At 31.0% G+C, this 13,707-nt stretch overlaps 1 protein-coding gene across 1 annotated transcript; it reads right to left on the bottom strand.

Annotated features, from left to right (window-relative positions):
* Positions 1 to 2,416: 2,416 nt before the first annotated feature.
* On the bottom strand, positions 2,417 to 4,490 carry LOC18030619 (transcription factor SPATULA). The gene is given in 8 exon segments (XM_006411854.2): positions 2,417 to 2,699; positions 2,784 to 2,853; positions 2,945 to 3,199; positions 3,311 to 3,376; positions 3,492 to 3,557; positions 3,635 to 3,739; positions 3,988 to 4,463; positions 4,466 to 4,490. Coding segments are annotated over 8 exon segments (1,119 nt in total). The 3' UTR covers positions 2,417 to 2,643.
* Between the last annotated feature and the right edge of the window lie 9,217 nt (positions 4,491 to 13,707).

The following is a 13,707-nucleotide window of genomic DNA, read 5'->3' as shown; positions in this document are numbered from 1 at the left end:
CTTTTAAAACAATTTCCTCAAAAGTTATGTAGTTAAACACAAGACCCACTGTGAAGCTAGGTAACCTTTCCTATCACGTGTACATATAATTCTACTAAATGTAACCTAAAATACCAAAAACAGATTCATGTTACCACATCCAAACCATCTTTGTTGTCCATGAAATTCACTCGACCAAAGTAATATGTCGCAACCGAATCCAATCAGGCTGCCAACGTCTAAGGTTGCTATTTGTGGCAAAATTTGCTAGGTTTTCTTTCTTCTTCGATTTCTTACACTTTATTTTCTTTTTAATGTTTTAGAGATATTTTTTGTAATTCCAAACATATTAATAAAAAAAAAAGATAAACCTTCCCTATAGTTTAGCTTGGATTTCATTTTAATTTGGGTATTTTAATAGAAAAAGATGAACCTATATATTAATAGAAAAAGTGCACCACAACACTCTTCTTCCTTCCTTTACATATATCATCATGCAAACTAAAAAACTTTTTATAGAAGACGTATACAATATATCGATCATATAATAGATTAGCCAAAGAATTAGAACTAGACATGTGTTTTTAATCGTTGCACATTGTTAAATATCGGCTACAAAAATCTCTAGCAACCAGGAAGGAAAGTGGAAGCTTTGGCTATTTTCATTTGCTTTGGGAACCAAGTCTCCTTGGTATTGGTATGATACACTGATCACCTCTGTGTAATTGGCCAGAGAAAAGATTCACCGATTACCTCTAAGTTCTTCATTCTTCTTCCCTCCCATGGAGCTTAAGGCCACGACTTTGTGGCTATAAAACTTCCACTTTTACTTATTTTTCGACCATCTATCTCTCTCCCTCTCTAGTGTCTCCCACTTTTTCTTTGCATTTTCCCAGTTGAAAATACTCCATGAAAACTAATGGTTTTGTCGGTCATCAATAGATAAGACACACAATTTAATATATCACTCTCGCTCTCTCTAGGTGTTTAGTCCGCGACTTGCGCGGACCAAAAGTTTCATTGAAACATAAAATAAAATTTTATGTCATAAATCAAAAATAATTAGATCCAAAATTTGATACATACAAAAATTAAAATAAAGCTAACCTATGAAAGTAATCATTGTCTAACATTAAAAACTTTAAAATCAATACTAATAAGTGTATGAAATCAATAACCACCAAACTAAAAAATTAAATTAATATGAATTATTCATCTTTTTCTCTTTTTATCTTTTAATTTTTTTCTTTATCATTTTCTTTTTTCTTTCTTTTTTCTTTCTTTTTTCTTTCTTTTTTTTCTTCTTTATTTTCTGTCTTTTTTTACTTTTTATTCTGCTGGTTTTTTTTTTCACGTTTTCTTCTTCTTATCCACATTTTTTCCTTTTTCCTCTCATACATCTTTTGAATTTCTTCTCTTCGAGGTTTTATTCCCTTTCTTCTTCTTTTTCGATGTTTTATTATTCTCTTTCTTTTTTTTTCTTTTTCATTACCATCGTCTTCTTCGTTATCACCAACTTCCTATTCTTCTGGTGTTTTTCGGCTTTTACCTCATCTTCATATTCTTCTACTTTCTCCAATTCCTCAACTTTTAAGGTTTTCATCCAATTTTTTCTCTTCCCTATCTTCTTCTTCTTCTACTTTGTCTTCTATTTTATTTTATTTTTCTCCAATTATTTTTCCTCTCTCCAAATTCTTCATCATATTTTAAAGATTTTTGTCTTATCTGTTTTTTTCTATGTGTTTTTCTCCTTCAACAGATTCTTTTTATTTGTGTTTGTTGTTTTTAATAATTTTTATTAAATTTTAAATTTTTTTTATTAAATTCCGATTTTAAATAATTTTTTATTAATTTTACAATTTTTCATAATTTTTAATTAATTTACGTTTTTAATATTTTTTAATTAATTTACGATTTTTAATAATTTTTATAAGATTTAAATTTAAAAAATATAAGAAGGGGTAAAGGGTAATTAGCCACCCTAAGATTGAATGAGGAGTTTTGACTCAAAATTTTACTTTGCTTATAATATATATGATGATATTTTCCAAGAGTTAGAGTAAAAAAATCTAATTCTAATTAGAGAAAATAAATAACATGAATAGTATCGATTTTATCCTGTATAGGTAGATCTTCACTAATTGAGTAATTGTTGCAGAATGTTTATCGATAGCATAAATATTTTACAATGGTATTAGTGGAGTATATTTTTTAACTTAATTTATTTTTTAAATCCATATAACCTTAATAGGCATGGGTTACATTACTGTCGCCGACGTGAAAATGATTAATTAAGAAATCAAGTTCAAGTAGTTTTTAAAACTTAGAAAACTTCATTAGAAGCTTTTCTGTAATTTACAAACCCGACTCATTGAGTCTGACTACAATGCGAAGATGATCTAGGAAATTTACATCCCACCATAAACATAAATAAACCTAACGATTACTTTGAAATTTAAACTTCAGTTTACATATATAGCTATCAGATCAAAAGACTAGTGAATCTAGTCTCTAGAGTTCGCGTTAACAACAATTTATAAAGAAAAATAAATCTTACAAAAAATAAAGACCGTTAAGTGCATTCTCCATGCATTAACATGCAGCTTTGTTGCTTGCTACCTAAGAAACAAGAACGCATAGAACCCAAAAGTTAAGAGAAGCTGTTCAAGTATGTCGATCTTTTATGTCAGGTTGTTGTCCATCAAACGCACCCTCCTCCCCTGCAAATTCCCAAATATCGCAAGATTTAAAATTGACAGAGTCTTAAAATCTTCTTGAGGATTCAAAATCAGGAAAGACTTTACCGGTTATGTTTGTATTGGAATGACCAATGTTCAACCTCTGATGAGTTAACCCGCCTTCTCGACTCATTTCCTATAAGAAACATGAAATTTCTAGTAAGCAAAACATCCCCTCAAGAACCTAAGGTTTATATAGAGTGAAAATGTGTTACTAAACTACGCACAGCGTGTGAATTAAGGAGAGGGAAAGGTCCAAAGTGATTCCGGATTGAAGGCTCCAACGCGTATGAAGAAGGCACGGTGTTGATCATTTCCGGTGCATTAGAAGTCGATCCAAATTGATTGGTGTGATTAAGGAGAGGATCATTGGTTGCTTCTGGAAGAATCACAGGTCGAGCCTGCGAGAGTTGCAATGGGTGTAATGTAGTTCCAGGTAAGCACAGAGGATGTAAGTTTATTCCATTCCTCATTGTCAACATCTGCAAAGATCATCATCAGTCAAAACAGAGAAATTTCAGAGATTGTTTCCGGAAACTTAGTAAACTTTAAGTGAACAAATCATATATATATTTTGAGAGGGATTTTGTGACCTGGACTTGAAGCTGAAGCTGTTTCAGATACTCTATAGCTTCATCAAGCATCGAAGCCTTATCCGTCTTCCCCAACCAACACATTGCAATGGATATTATAAATCAGACACAATAAGAAGTAACAAACAAAAGAATGATTCATGCATATGGGTGTGTCAATACATATATATAAAGCTTTTACCTTGTTTGAATTTGGGATGAGACTTTGTAAAGCTTTCATTTTTTCATTGATTCTACTTCTCCTCCTCTGTCAGAACAAAGATTAACATAAATCTCTGATTGTGTATGAAAAATATAAGAAATAGAAATTTTTGAAGCAAAAACCTTCTCAGACAAATTATGAACTTCGGCAGCTCTGCATCGCTTAGAGGAGCTACGAGAAGGACCAGACTTAGAGGGAAGTTCATCGACCACAGCTTCTACTCCTTCCTGATTTCATTCAAGCAAATTAGCAAACACTCTATGTGCATTAATTAACATTCAGTAGCTTCATTAAGAAACTTAAACACACACACAAACAAAACAAGGCAAATTTAATTTGCTCATTTAAAGGCGGGGGAAAAAGTACAGATCCGTTAGAGAAATTCACTGTAGAACATTTTCTCGGGAACAGAAAAAGATGGAACTTTTAGAACATGCAGAGAGGCAGAGAGAGAGAATTGAGAAATTCAAAGCACCTCGCTTTCGCAATCATACTCGTCGGTATCATTCCCGCTAGCTCCAACGGAAGAAGACGAAACTCGGGTCCCGGAGCTGTTTCCTTGACCAATGTTATTACCCCCGGAGAAACCAAAACACGCTGCGGCGGGGGAGGCGGCGGAGCCTGATCCAACGGCGGAGCCGATTAAAACATCAGAGAAATCAGCGGCGCGCTTTGACTGAAGCGCAGAACCAGACGGCGGATGTGAAGCGAAACCTCTGGTGTCGTCTGCATGTTGGTCTCCGTGCACTCCAATCGCCGCCGTGGTCATCGTCGCCGGAGAATAGTAAGAAGGGAGAGGAGAAGAACGGTCGAAAATATGTCGGAGAAACTGAGAAATCTCGTCGGAAGAAGACGGTGGGTGGTGATTATTATTATTACTACTAGTACGAGTATCGTAAATCGAGGAAGACGATGAAATCAATTTCTTATCTCCCATCACTCTCTTCTTCTCTCTCTCTCTTCCCTCTGTGATATCATTAGAGAGAAAAAAAAGAAAAGCAGTTAAAGCAAATGAAGAAAAAAACAGAGTTTTTCGTTTTATGGGCATGGAAAGAGAGAGAGAAGAGAGAGTGGCCGTCACGCGCCAGCTAGGAGACAGAGGTTAAAATGATTGGACTGTCATAGAGTTAAAAGTGACGGTAGCTGTTACTGTAGCAAAAGCAATAAGCTTGTGTCCGCTCACGGTTTTTCAAACAAAGGTAAGTAAAAAAAAACAGAAAAAACTTTTTTTTTCTTCTCCCAAAACTTTTCCTCGTCGCACGTGAGACACACTAAAACTAGTACTAGGAGTTAACTCCTATTTTATTTTTACTTGTATTTTTCATTTTATGTGTTTTTTTTTGGGTTAGTTTGGTAACAAATTATACAACTTTTTATCTGCGTTCTCATAGTCCATTATTTAAAATAGAAATCTGTTCAGACGCATATGTATATTCTTCGTGCTACGGATTAACTCAGTATAATTTTTTTATAAAAAAGACTTATTTATCTCAAAGTCAAATTGATGGAGAAATATTTTGAATTGCATTAGTTTTTAGAAAAGAAGTTAAACGTCTTGGATGTTAGACAAAACTATTTCCACTTTTAGTAATTTGGACGATAAATCCAATTCTTACTTGTTAGGAAACACAAATGAATTAGTAAGTAAAATATGATTTTAATATGCAATATTATATTTTTGTAACTCGTGGCGTAATGAACAAGAATACATTAGTTGCTTGTTGCTATTTTATTCTATTCAACATAAGCCCATGCCACTGGCATGCGTTAAAATACACGTGCGACTTTAAATCAGTTTTCGTATCGTAATTACGGTGTCATTTCTTTTCAACTATACAATTCGTCGTAGTCTCGTACGTCTTTGAATGGGAACATAACAATTGATAAATCAACCATCGAATTTTAAATCTAGTGTTTTTCATTAAAGAAAACGTTATATAACCTAATCCGGATTCATATCTGGTGTTTTTTTTCCGTGGTATAATATATAGACCAAAAAATATAGGTTTATTGTAATAATTAATAGAGAACATGTAACTGTATAGATAATGGCAACGTTCACCGAATTCGTGTTCCGCCGGCAACAAAGCGAATGCACCGAAGTCTCCAATTGCGTTCTGCCCGGTGCAACTGCACATGAAAATAGACAACGCACATTTTATTGTTAAAAAGAGAAAAAACATATAAACTATTTGTTAATATGTAAATATAACTAAGAAAAGTAATCTATTTGTATCGTTCTTATCTTGCTTCTCAGCCAATAATATATAGCAGCTTATAAAAATTAATTGAAGTTATCTAACAACTTGTACTGTTAGAGTTCATCGTTTAATTTTTTTTTTTTTTTTGCTAAAGAACTTATGTAATAACTTGTACTGTTAAACTTAGAATTCATCATTTGATATTTTAACTGTATAGTTTGTCTTTCTTTCTTTTTGTATGCACTGAAAACATCGATCGTACTTGTTTCTTGATGAATGCGCACTAACTACATCATTTGTTTCACTGCAACATTCAAAACACAATAAATACTTATCCTCGTATTTACAATTTCTGAAACAGTGAAAATGCAAATGAGACACAATTACTAAAAAGCCTGCAGCATTTTTCAGCATCTGCTTTTCTATTATTTTATTAGGATCATTTTCTGGCATTATATGAAAGCTGTTTTCTTACATCATTTATTAAAAGCTGTTCTAATGATACAATTCAGAATTAATCAAAGTGATATGGTCGAGTCTGATTATGAGACATGTAATTGAAGACATCCACAACAAACGCAACCAAAAAAAATTGATTGTAAAATGGATATTATAATACATAAATTTATAACAAAAATTATGTTCAAATTAAAACTGGAATAACCAACTCAGCATTCTTTTCAACTTTTAAAACCAAACATTGGGACAAAACCTTCCTCAAGTCTCAGCAAAATGTTGAATCCTTTAACAACAAAGAAAAAATGTTGAATTCCATCACGTTCAGATGATTTAAACGATACTGTTGATCGGGGAAAGTTTTGCCCCGTATGAAACTACGAATGTATCACTTTTTTTCGCTTCCTTTGTTTTGAACAAATGTATCACTTTTTTTCAACAACTTGTTATAAGCAAAATAATATTTCGTTATTCAGTTTTGAGTTTGGATTGATAGGCAACGGATCAAAAACCCTTAAATAAACAATAACATATATTTGTCAAACTAATTTACATATCTTAATAAAAAACACAAATCTACTAACCAGGATAAATAATATGTAACAATTTAATATAAATAACTTCTGATGACCAAAAAAAAATAACAAGGAAGTTATGGGCTCCCTCGGACCGCAACCATACATTGATAATACTTTGCTTAAACGTAAACTATTCATCCCAAACTGTTTAAATTTTTCCAAATAAACGTACATATCTCAAGTAATTGAAGCATCTAGTTCAAAGACAATAAATTCAATTTTAACAAAAACAAAATATCCAATAAATTCAACATACATGCATATGATTTGAGAAATATCAGATTTACGTCTTCTAGAATTGTCAAATAAAAGAATGAAAGGATGGTTGAGATCTTTAATAGTTTGTTCAAAACCAGCATGATACATTTTATATTTTGTCTAGATTCTAACAAGATAGTTGAATGTTTTCTCTTGTCTTTTTATTTTTATTGGTGGACTGGTGGAATTTTCAAGTTGAGTCTCTGTATGTTAAAAGACCCATACCTCGTTGTCTTGTCTGATTTGAAAGTCAGAAAACAAAATGAAAAACAAAGATGATCCTAAACTTCCTTTTCACCTTTTATCCTCGTTTTACTCTTTTCCTTACATACAAACACCAGTTGTACGCTGTATGAAGTTCTATATGTGCTGATGTGCATATGCAACATACTAAATAATCCCGTAATACGTATGAATATAAGATACGTGATTAAAACTCGCACTACTCAGGTTTAGTTATATGTTTTTTAGTTGTTTGTTGGAAGCTTTAAAACTCAACAAAGCAAAAAAAGTTTAGAGCAAATGCTAGCATCTAATGCATATATTTATTTTAAGTTTCAGATTATCACTTTTCATCTCATTTTGCCGTATTGATTACTTTTAAACATAACATGATGTTTTTATATATACCCTGCGAGATGGACCACGAGATCATTTGGATCTCTTTCAAAATTCAACATCACACGTCAACTGAGGCCCCCGAGACAACTCCCCACTTGAAACCTAATTGCAAGTTATAATCATTTATTTTTAAAATACTGGTTTGTATTTCTTTCTTTTTTTAATAAAAAAAAACAAGGCTTTAGAAGTAAGAAATGATTTCAAACTTTAAGTTTTTGGTAAAATAGGTCCTAAAAACATTTTCATAACCAAAAAATGTACTGGTAATTTAAAGTCGCTAATGAGTGGAGTCTGATAGTACTAAACAACGCAATCATAAAACGAAAGCTGATATATTATTTACCAAAGGCAGTACGCAAGTCCTTTTTAAGCCTCTTTTATTTACTATTACAGTCATATTGTTAACAACTTAACATTAATATAAAACAAGTGTTAAGCCCGGTCAAATTAAATTAGAGTCGTGTCGAGGTAAATCGATCTAACATTGAACTGAAAAGGAGCTAGTTAATCAATTCGTCTATTCTAAACAATCGTAATCGAAAAGTAAATATATTAAAAAAAAAAAAAAACAGTTTCAAACCAATATTACCCAGACCAGATTTCTTGATATCTAAATTTTATATATAGAGCCGAAAAGAATCAAAACAAAAACTATAGTTATAACCGAATTGCAGAGTTGTACATTCTTATGATCAATATAAAGAAAACCTCGTGCACACGCTAATTTAGTAAGACGATATAAATCACGAGGATGGACATTAAAAACGATATTATTAAAGTATAATTTATCTCCACGAATAATAATTCCCTTGTAGATTTTCACACACACACACATACACAAAATAAAAAGGATCGGACGGTTGGATGAGCAAGTGGATATCGGGAGCCTAGAGATGCGCAACATATAAGCTTACGTCACAGACGTAGCATGATCTGACGGTGGCTATTTCACGAGGGATAAAAGAAAGAAAAGATGGTGTATGGTGCTGGGATCTGGTGTGGTACCGTCCTTTTTAGAGTATTCCCACGAAGAGTTAAATCACACGTGTCATAGTTTCATTAGTTTATAGATACACATTTAAGTAGGATCGGACGGTCTAAATAAAGCTGAGTTGTGTACTTGGTTGATACGCACTCTTAGGCCATCTCCAACCATGCACCAAAACACTAAATTTGGTGTTGATTCTTCTCCAATGATGCACCAAATATTGCACCAAATTTTTTTTCTTGTGTTTTGTGAATAGTGTTGCAACATTATTCACAACACCAAACATTAAAATATTATTTTTTTCTCATTTACTCAAATAATTATATTACTATTTATTAATTAATTAAATTATATTAGTTTTAAGAATGTAGGATCCATTCTTGTAATTTAGAATTGCACAAAATTTTGTTATTAATATATAAATAAATTAAGATTAAAAATTCATAATAAGATTTAATTAAACATTTAAACATAAAATTATTAAATTAAAACAAAATTCTTAGCTCGGCATAGGCAAATCAAGGACCGAGAAGCTCATATTGAACTTCGAAATGCATTAATTGAACATTTGTGGTTAGAATATGCTAATTCTGAAAATTAGTATAATGTAATTTCTTTTTAGTATTTTTTTTTTTATTGTAATTTTTGTTTTTTTATCACCGAATGTAATGTTATAACAAATTTATAATTAATCTATTTTATGAATAATAAGTACTCATCAAAATATGAAAAATAAAGAGAATCTTAAATTTAATAATATAATAATATAAAAGATTGTTTTTAGTGTGAGATTTGGTGTTGTGGTTTGAGATGAAAAAAAATACTATTCACTTTTACACCAAATTTTACACTATTCATGACACTAAATTTGGTGCTATGGTTAGAGATGGCCTTATACTTTCTCCTTGCGCTCAGTAAAACAATCCAATCACTTTGACTATATGTATTACACGCGCTAATTCTCGCGCGTTAACATCACGCGTACAGACAGTCGAAGAACTATAGTTGTCAGAAGAATCTTGTTAAAAGATATGATAACGAACCCAAACAGTTAAATAAATGTGTATTATTATTATATATATATATAATATAAATATATATATATAGAGGAAAACTGATTTTTACGAAAAAAAAAAAAAAAAAAAGAATTCGACCCGACTCGAAATCCGCAAAACCCGTATATATTCAGATAAATATGGACTCGACCCGACTCGAAATCTGCAAAACCCGTATATATTCATTTGGTAAATCCTGTCCAAACTTTTATGCGTTAGGTCCATTACTCCATTATGAGGAGAAAACAAGATTTAGCAAATGGGTTTTAATATGGAGTCACAAAACTCAAAATACAATTGTGGGCTAGGTCCATTGGGTTGTGTAGGCTCGAATGCTCAGTATCTATTTAGCAAACACGGCTTAATAGGCCCATACTGTTCTTTTTTTGTCATCTAGGCCCATACTGTTCAAACGATAATTTAAAATCTTCATGCAAGTCTTTCTCTCTTATTATGGAAAAGTTTAAACGTTTTTTTTCCTCGTGGAGGAATTAGTTCACAAAAACGACAAAAAAGCTGAAACCTTCGCTTTTAACTCTCACTGTCTACCATTATTCGTGTCATTATATTCAATTTTTCCAATAACGTGATCAAATCAAACTTTAAAAATCCGCAAAATCGCAGACTTCATTCTTGGGAATAAGCATGGATTTGACTTATCATCCATAGATTAGCAAATGTGATCCTCTATCTACGGTCTCGTAATAAATTCTAAATAAAACTAGTATATTTAAAGTAAATAAACCAAAACCACATCATGTGCACATATACTTAAAAAGTATAGAGATAAATCTCAATTAAAATCTTATGGATTTCTGATTATCTTTTTCTTGGTAAGAAAAAATCTCGCTTCTTCAATGATTAAATAGAGATGGTGCATTGAAATAAATCGGTCCAGAGAAACCGAACGGTCTTTAGTAAATACAAGAAACCGAATTATTCGACAAGTCGGTCATATATATCCATGATTTATATAATTCAGATTTAGAACTAATGTTTGCCTTGATTCTAAAATTTGACTAGTCTAATTCTGCAGGAGCTAGAACAGTTTGATACGGGAGTTTTTATATCCATCACAAAATCTAATGATTTCATATATTTACACCGTTTTCTTTCACTAGCTAAACTAATTTATCACACTTTATACAAAAATGGGTTGCTTTTTATAGGAAAACTGTATAAACCCTGAGGAATTGCTTGTATAATATGAAATGATCAGCATCACATTCCTGATTTGGATATTCTCGTAGTTAGTATTTCGATACTTTGATGTATAACTCTTATTTAAATAAATGCAACTGTAAAATTCTGAAGTGTGTTGATGAAAATTATGAAATGGATTGAAGCTTGAGAAAAAAAAGTAGGTATGAGTCACAATTTGTACCCTAATTTGGGTGGTTCCCATGCTTATCACGACATTTTTAGATGGACCACGAAATTTTCTACTTTTATGAAATTTATAAAATTGTCAAAATAAGCAAAAACACGAAATATAATGTCATTACTCGAATTAGAAATTTGTGAGAGTCTCTAGTATTTAATAACACGAAATTGTGTCTTTCTAAATATATTGGGATGTGAAACATCTTTTATTCTTTAAAAGCTAAGAATGAATTCAGAAAGTAAATTTGGTTTTTTTTTTTCTGGGACTAATCAATCATAAACATTTTCTAGATTTAAAGTTAATAATCTATAAAGAAATAAATATAAATAAATCATTGATTTATAGTTTATATTTTTCGTTTTCAGTTTATATTTTTTTCATACATATCGGTTTATGAAATGTGAAAACAAAATTCAGTTTCTTCTATTTGAAAGTTGTAATTGTTTTCCTTATGATTTATTTTGGCTAATCTTTTTTTATCGATTTCATTTTTCTTTTTAACTGGTTAAAAATATTTTTGCTTGATATGAAAATTAAAAAAACCATCCCGATATATTTTTCAGATCAGTTTCTCGATACAGTTTTGGTTCAGTTAAGATTAGCTTAACATAGCATTCATAATTTCACATAGTATATAAAGATTAATGTGAATAGTAACTGTTTCATAAGGTTATTTCAATTCTTTTTTTTTAAGCTTAATAAAATGGATTCAACAAAATACAGACTAGATTAAAAGTTTACTATAAATGGAAAATGTGTTGAAAGCGATGGGACAAAACAAAAGCAATAAGGTAAGAAGATTGTCGGTGAAGGACAACAATATATGATGAAGCTTTGTGTGTTAATTGATTCTTCTCCACTTTCACCTAAAAACGAGATTCTTCAAGAAGAGCAGACACAAGAATTATTGATCAAACATATAATATATATTAAAACGATCCAGAGATGAAGAAAGAGTTAAACGATACAAAGCACTATTAGCTAAAGAACGTGCAGAAACATTCGTAATACGAGAAATGAAGGATAACAAGAAATATAATTTAAAAAACTAGAATTACTATATAAAATGATATATATACCTTAAACATTCGCAATACGAGAAATAAAGGATAACAAGAAATATAATTTAAAAAACTAGAATTACTATATAAAATGATATATATACCTTTGATTGATAGCTTTTGACTGCGGGTCTGCGGCGGCAAACATACAAAAATTACTGTTTCAGAATTACCAAATCAACAAGATAGCGAAATAGTTGCATAACGTAACCAGCAAATGATGGGCAGATTTCAATCGGCCGCATATTCATGACCATTCAAATTATTCAAAAACTATATGTAGTTATGAATATCGAGTACTATGTATCATTGACAAATGAAAAAAAAAACCTCACATTTATTAATCTTAACTATAGTCTATGTATCATTCCCTTTTCCGCACCAACCCCTTTATATGTGCTTCTGATGAAATTAATTTAACTTTTTTTGCCTTTTTCCTTTCTCGATATTTTCGGACAATAAGACGCATCGAAATAATATTCTAAATATGGAAACTGACATCTTGAATGGCCATACATGATTAAAAGAAACAAAGCCGAAAAGAAAACAAAATGGCAGACTGTAAAAAGAAATAGGTTATTTTTATCTTGCAGGGTAAAAACATTTTTTACAACAACAAAAATGTTATTTGTTTCAGAGTGTTTTCTACTCTCGTGAAAAGAAGTCGAATCTATCGTCTACTTGCCTCTGCAGAATAGACAGTGCTTCGTAGATACGATGCAAAAAAAGAGATCTTAAAGTATAACTTGGTAGATGTTATTTTCAAAAATATATTTTATAATCTCCTGGGTTTACTAAAGTTGCTGCAGAACATGAGTTCGCTCCTCGCTGGTAATAATAAATTTCAGTATAATGTTTTTTTTTTGTTTTTGGGTGGAGAAAAGGGTTTACTTTACTTTTTGTGCAAACTGGCGAGAAGGGTTTAGTTTACTATCTAAAATGTTTCTTTTGTGTTTAGAGTTTTCCTCGACAAAGCATGAGAGACACCTGTCGTCTTTTGGGACCACTCTAATTTTATTTCAAATTACTGGACGTATGCGATATTTTTAATAGTTAATGACATAATATCTTAATAATGATTCGGTACCAAGTGCATATATATTTGATTATTTTCCTTTGCATACGCGGCATAGTGGATAAATATTTTTTTATTTTGTCTTTTTAAGGTAAGAGGCTAAAAGTGTGTCGACGATAAAAGATTGAAAGGGATGAATAAATAAGAAAACGCAGAAAAGGAGATTTGAATTCATTGACGACACTGATATTTACAATATAAAATAAAATGTGTTTAATCTCAAAACAAATTAAACCAATCTTAGCTTAAGTAATTTACATATATACGCTAAAATCAAACTGAAAAGATTATCTTTTATATTACATAATTCAGAAAATTGAGAAATAAATTAATTGAAACCCTGATACAACAGAGTCTTCTACCCAATAAATAAAATTATATATATATATATGGTGAAATTTTTTAAACAGTACCATTTAAAAAGATATCCATCACATGGTACGATCAGACAATCCTAATTAAGATTTAAAACAGATGAGTAGTGACATACCGGCCTTAAGATCACATTCGATTGTGAA

Source organism: Eutrema salsugineum, unplaced genomic scaffold (assembly GCF_000478725.1).
Source record: "Eutrema salsugineum unplaced genomic scaffold, Eutsalg1_0 scaffold_1, whole genome shotgun sequence".
In the NCBI taxonomy this organism is placed as follows: domain Eukaryota; kingdom Viridiplantae; phylum Streptophyta; class Magnoliopsida; order Brassicales; family Brassicaceae; genus Eutrema; species Eutrema salsugineum.
Note: the sequence above shows the minus strand (reverse complement) of the source record. Positions and strands in the feature narration are given on the sequence as shown.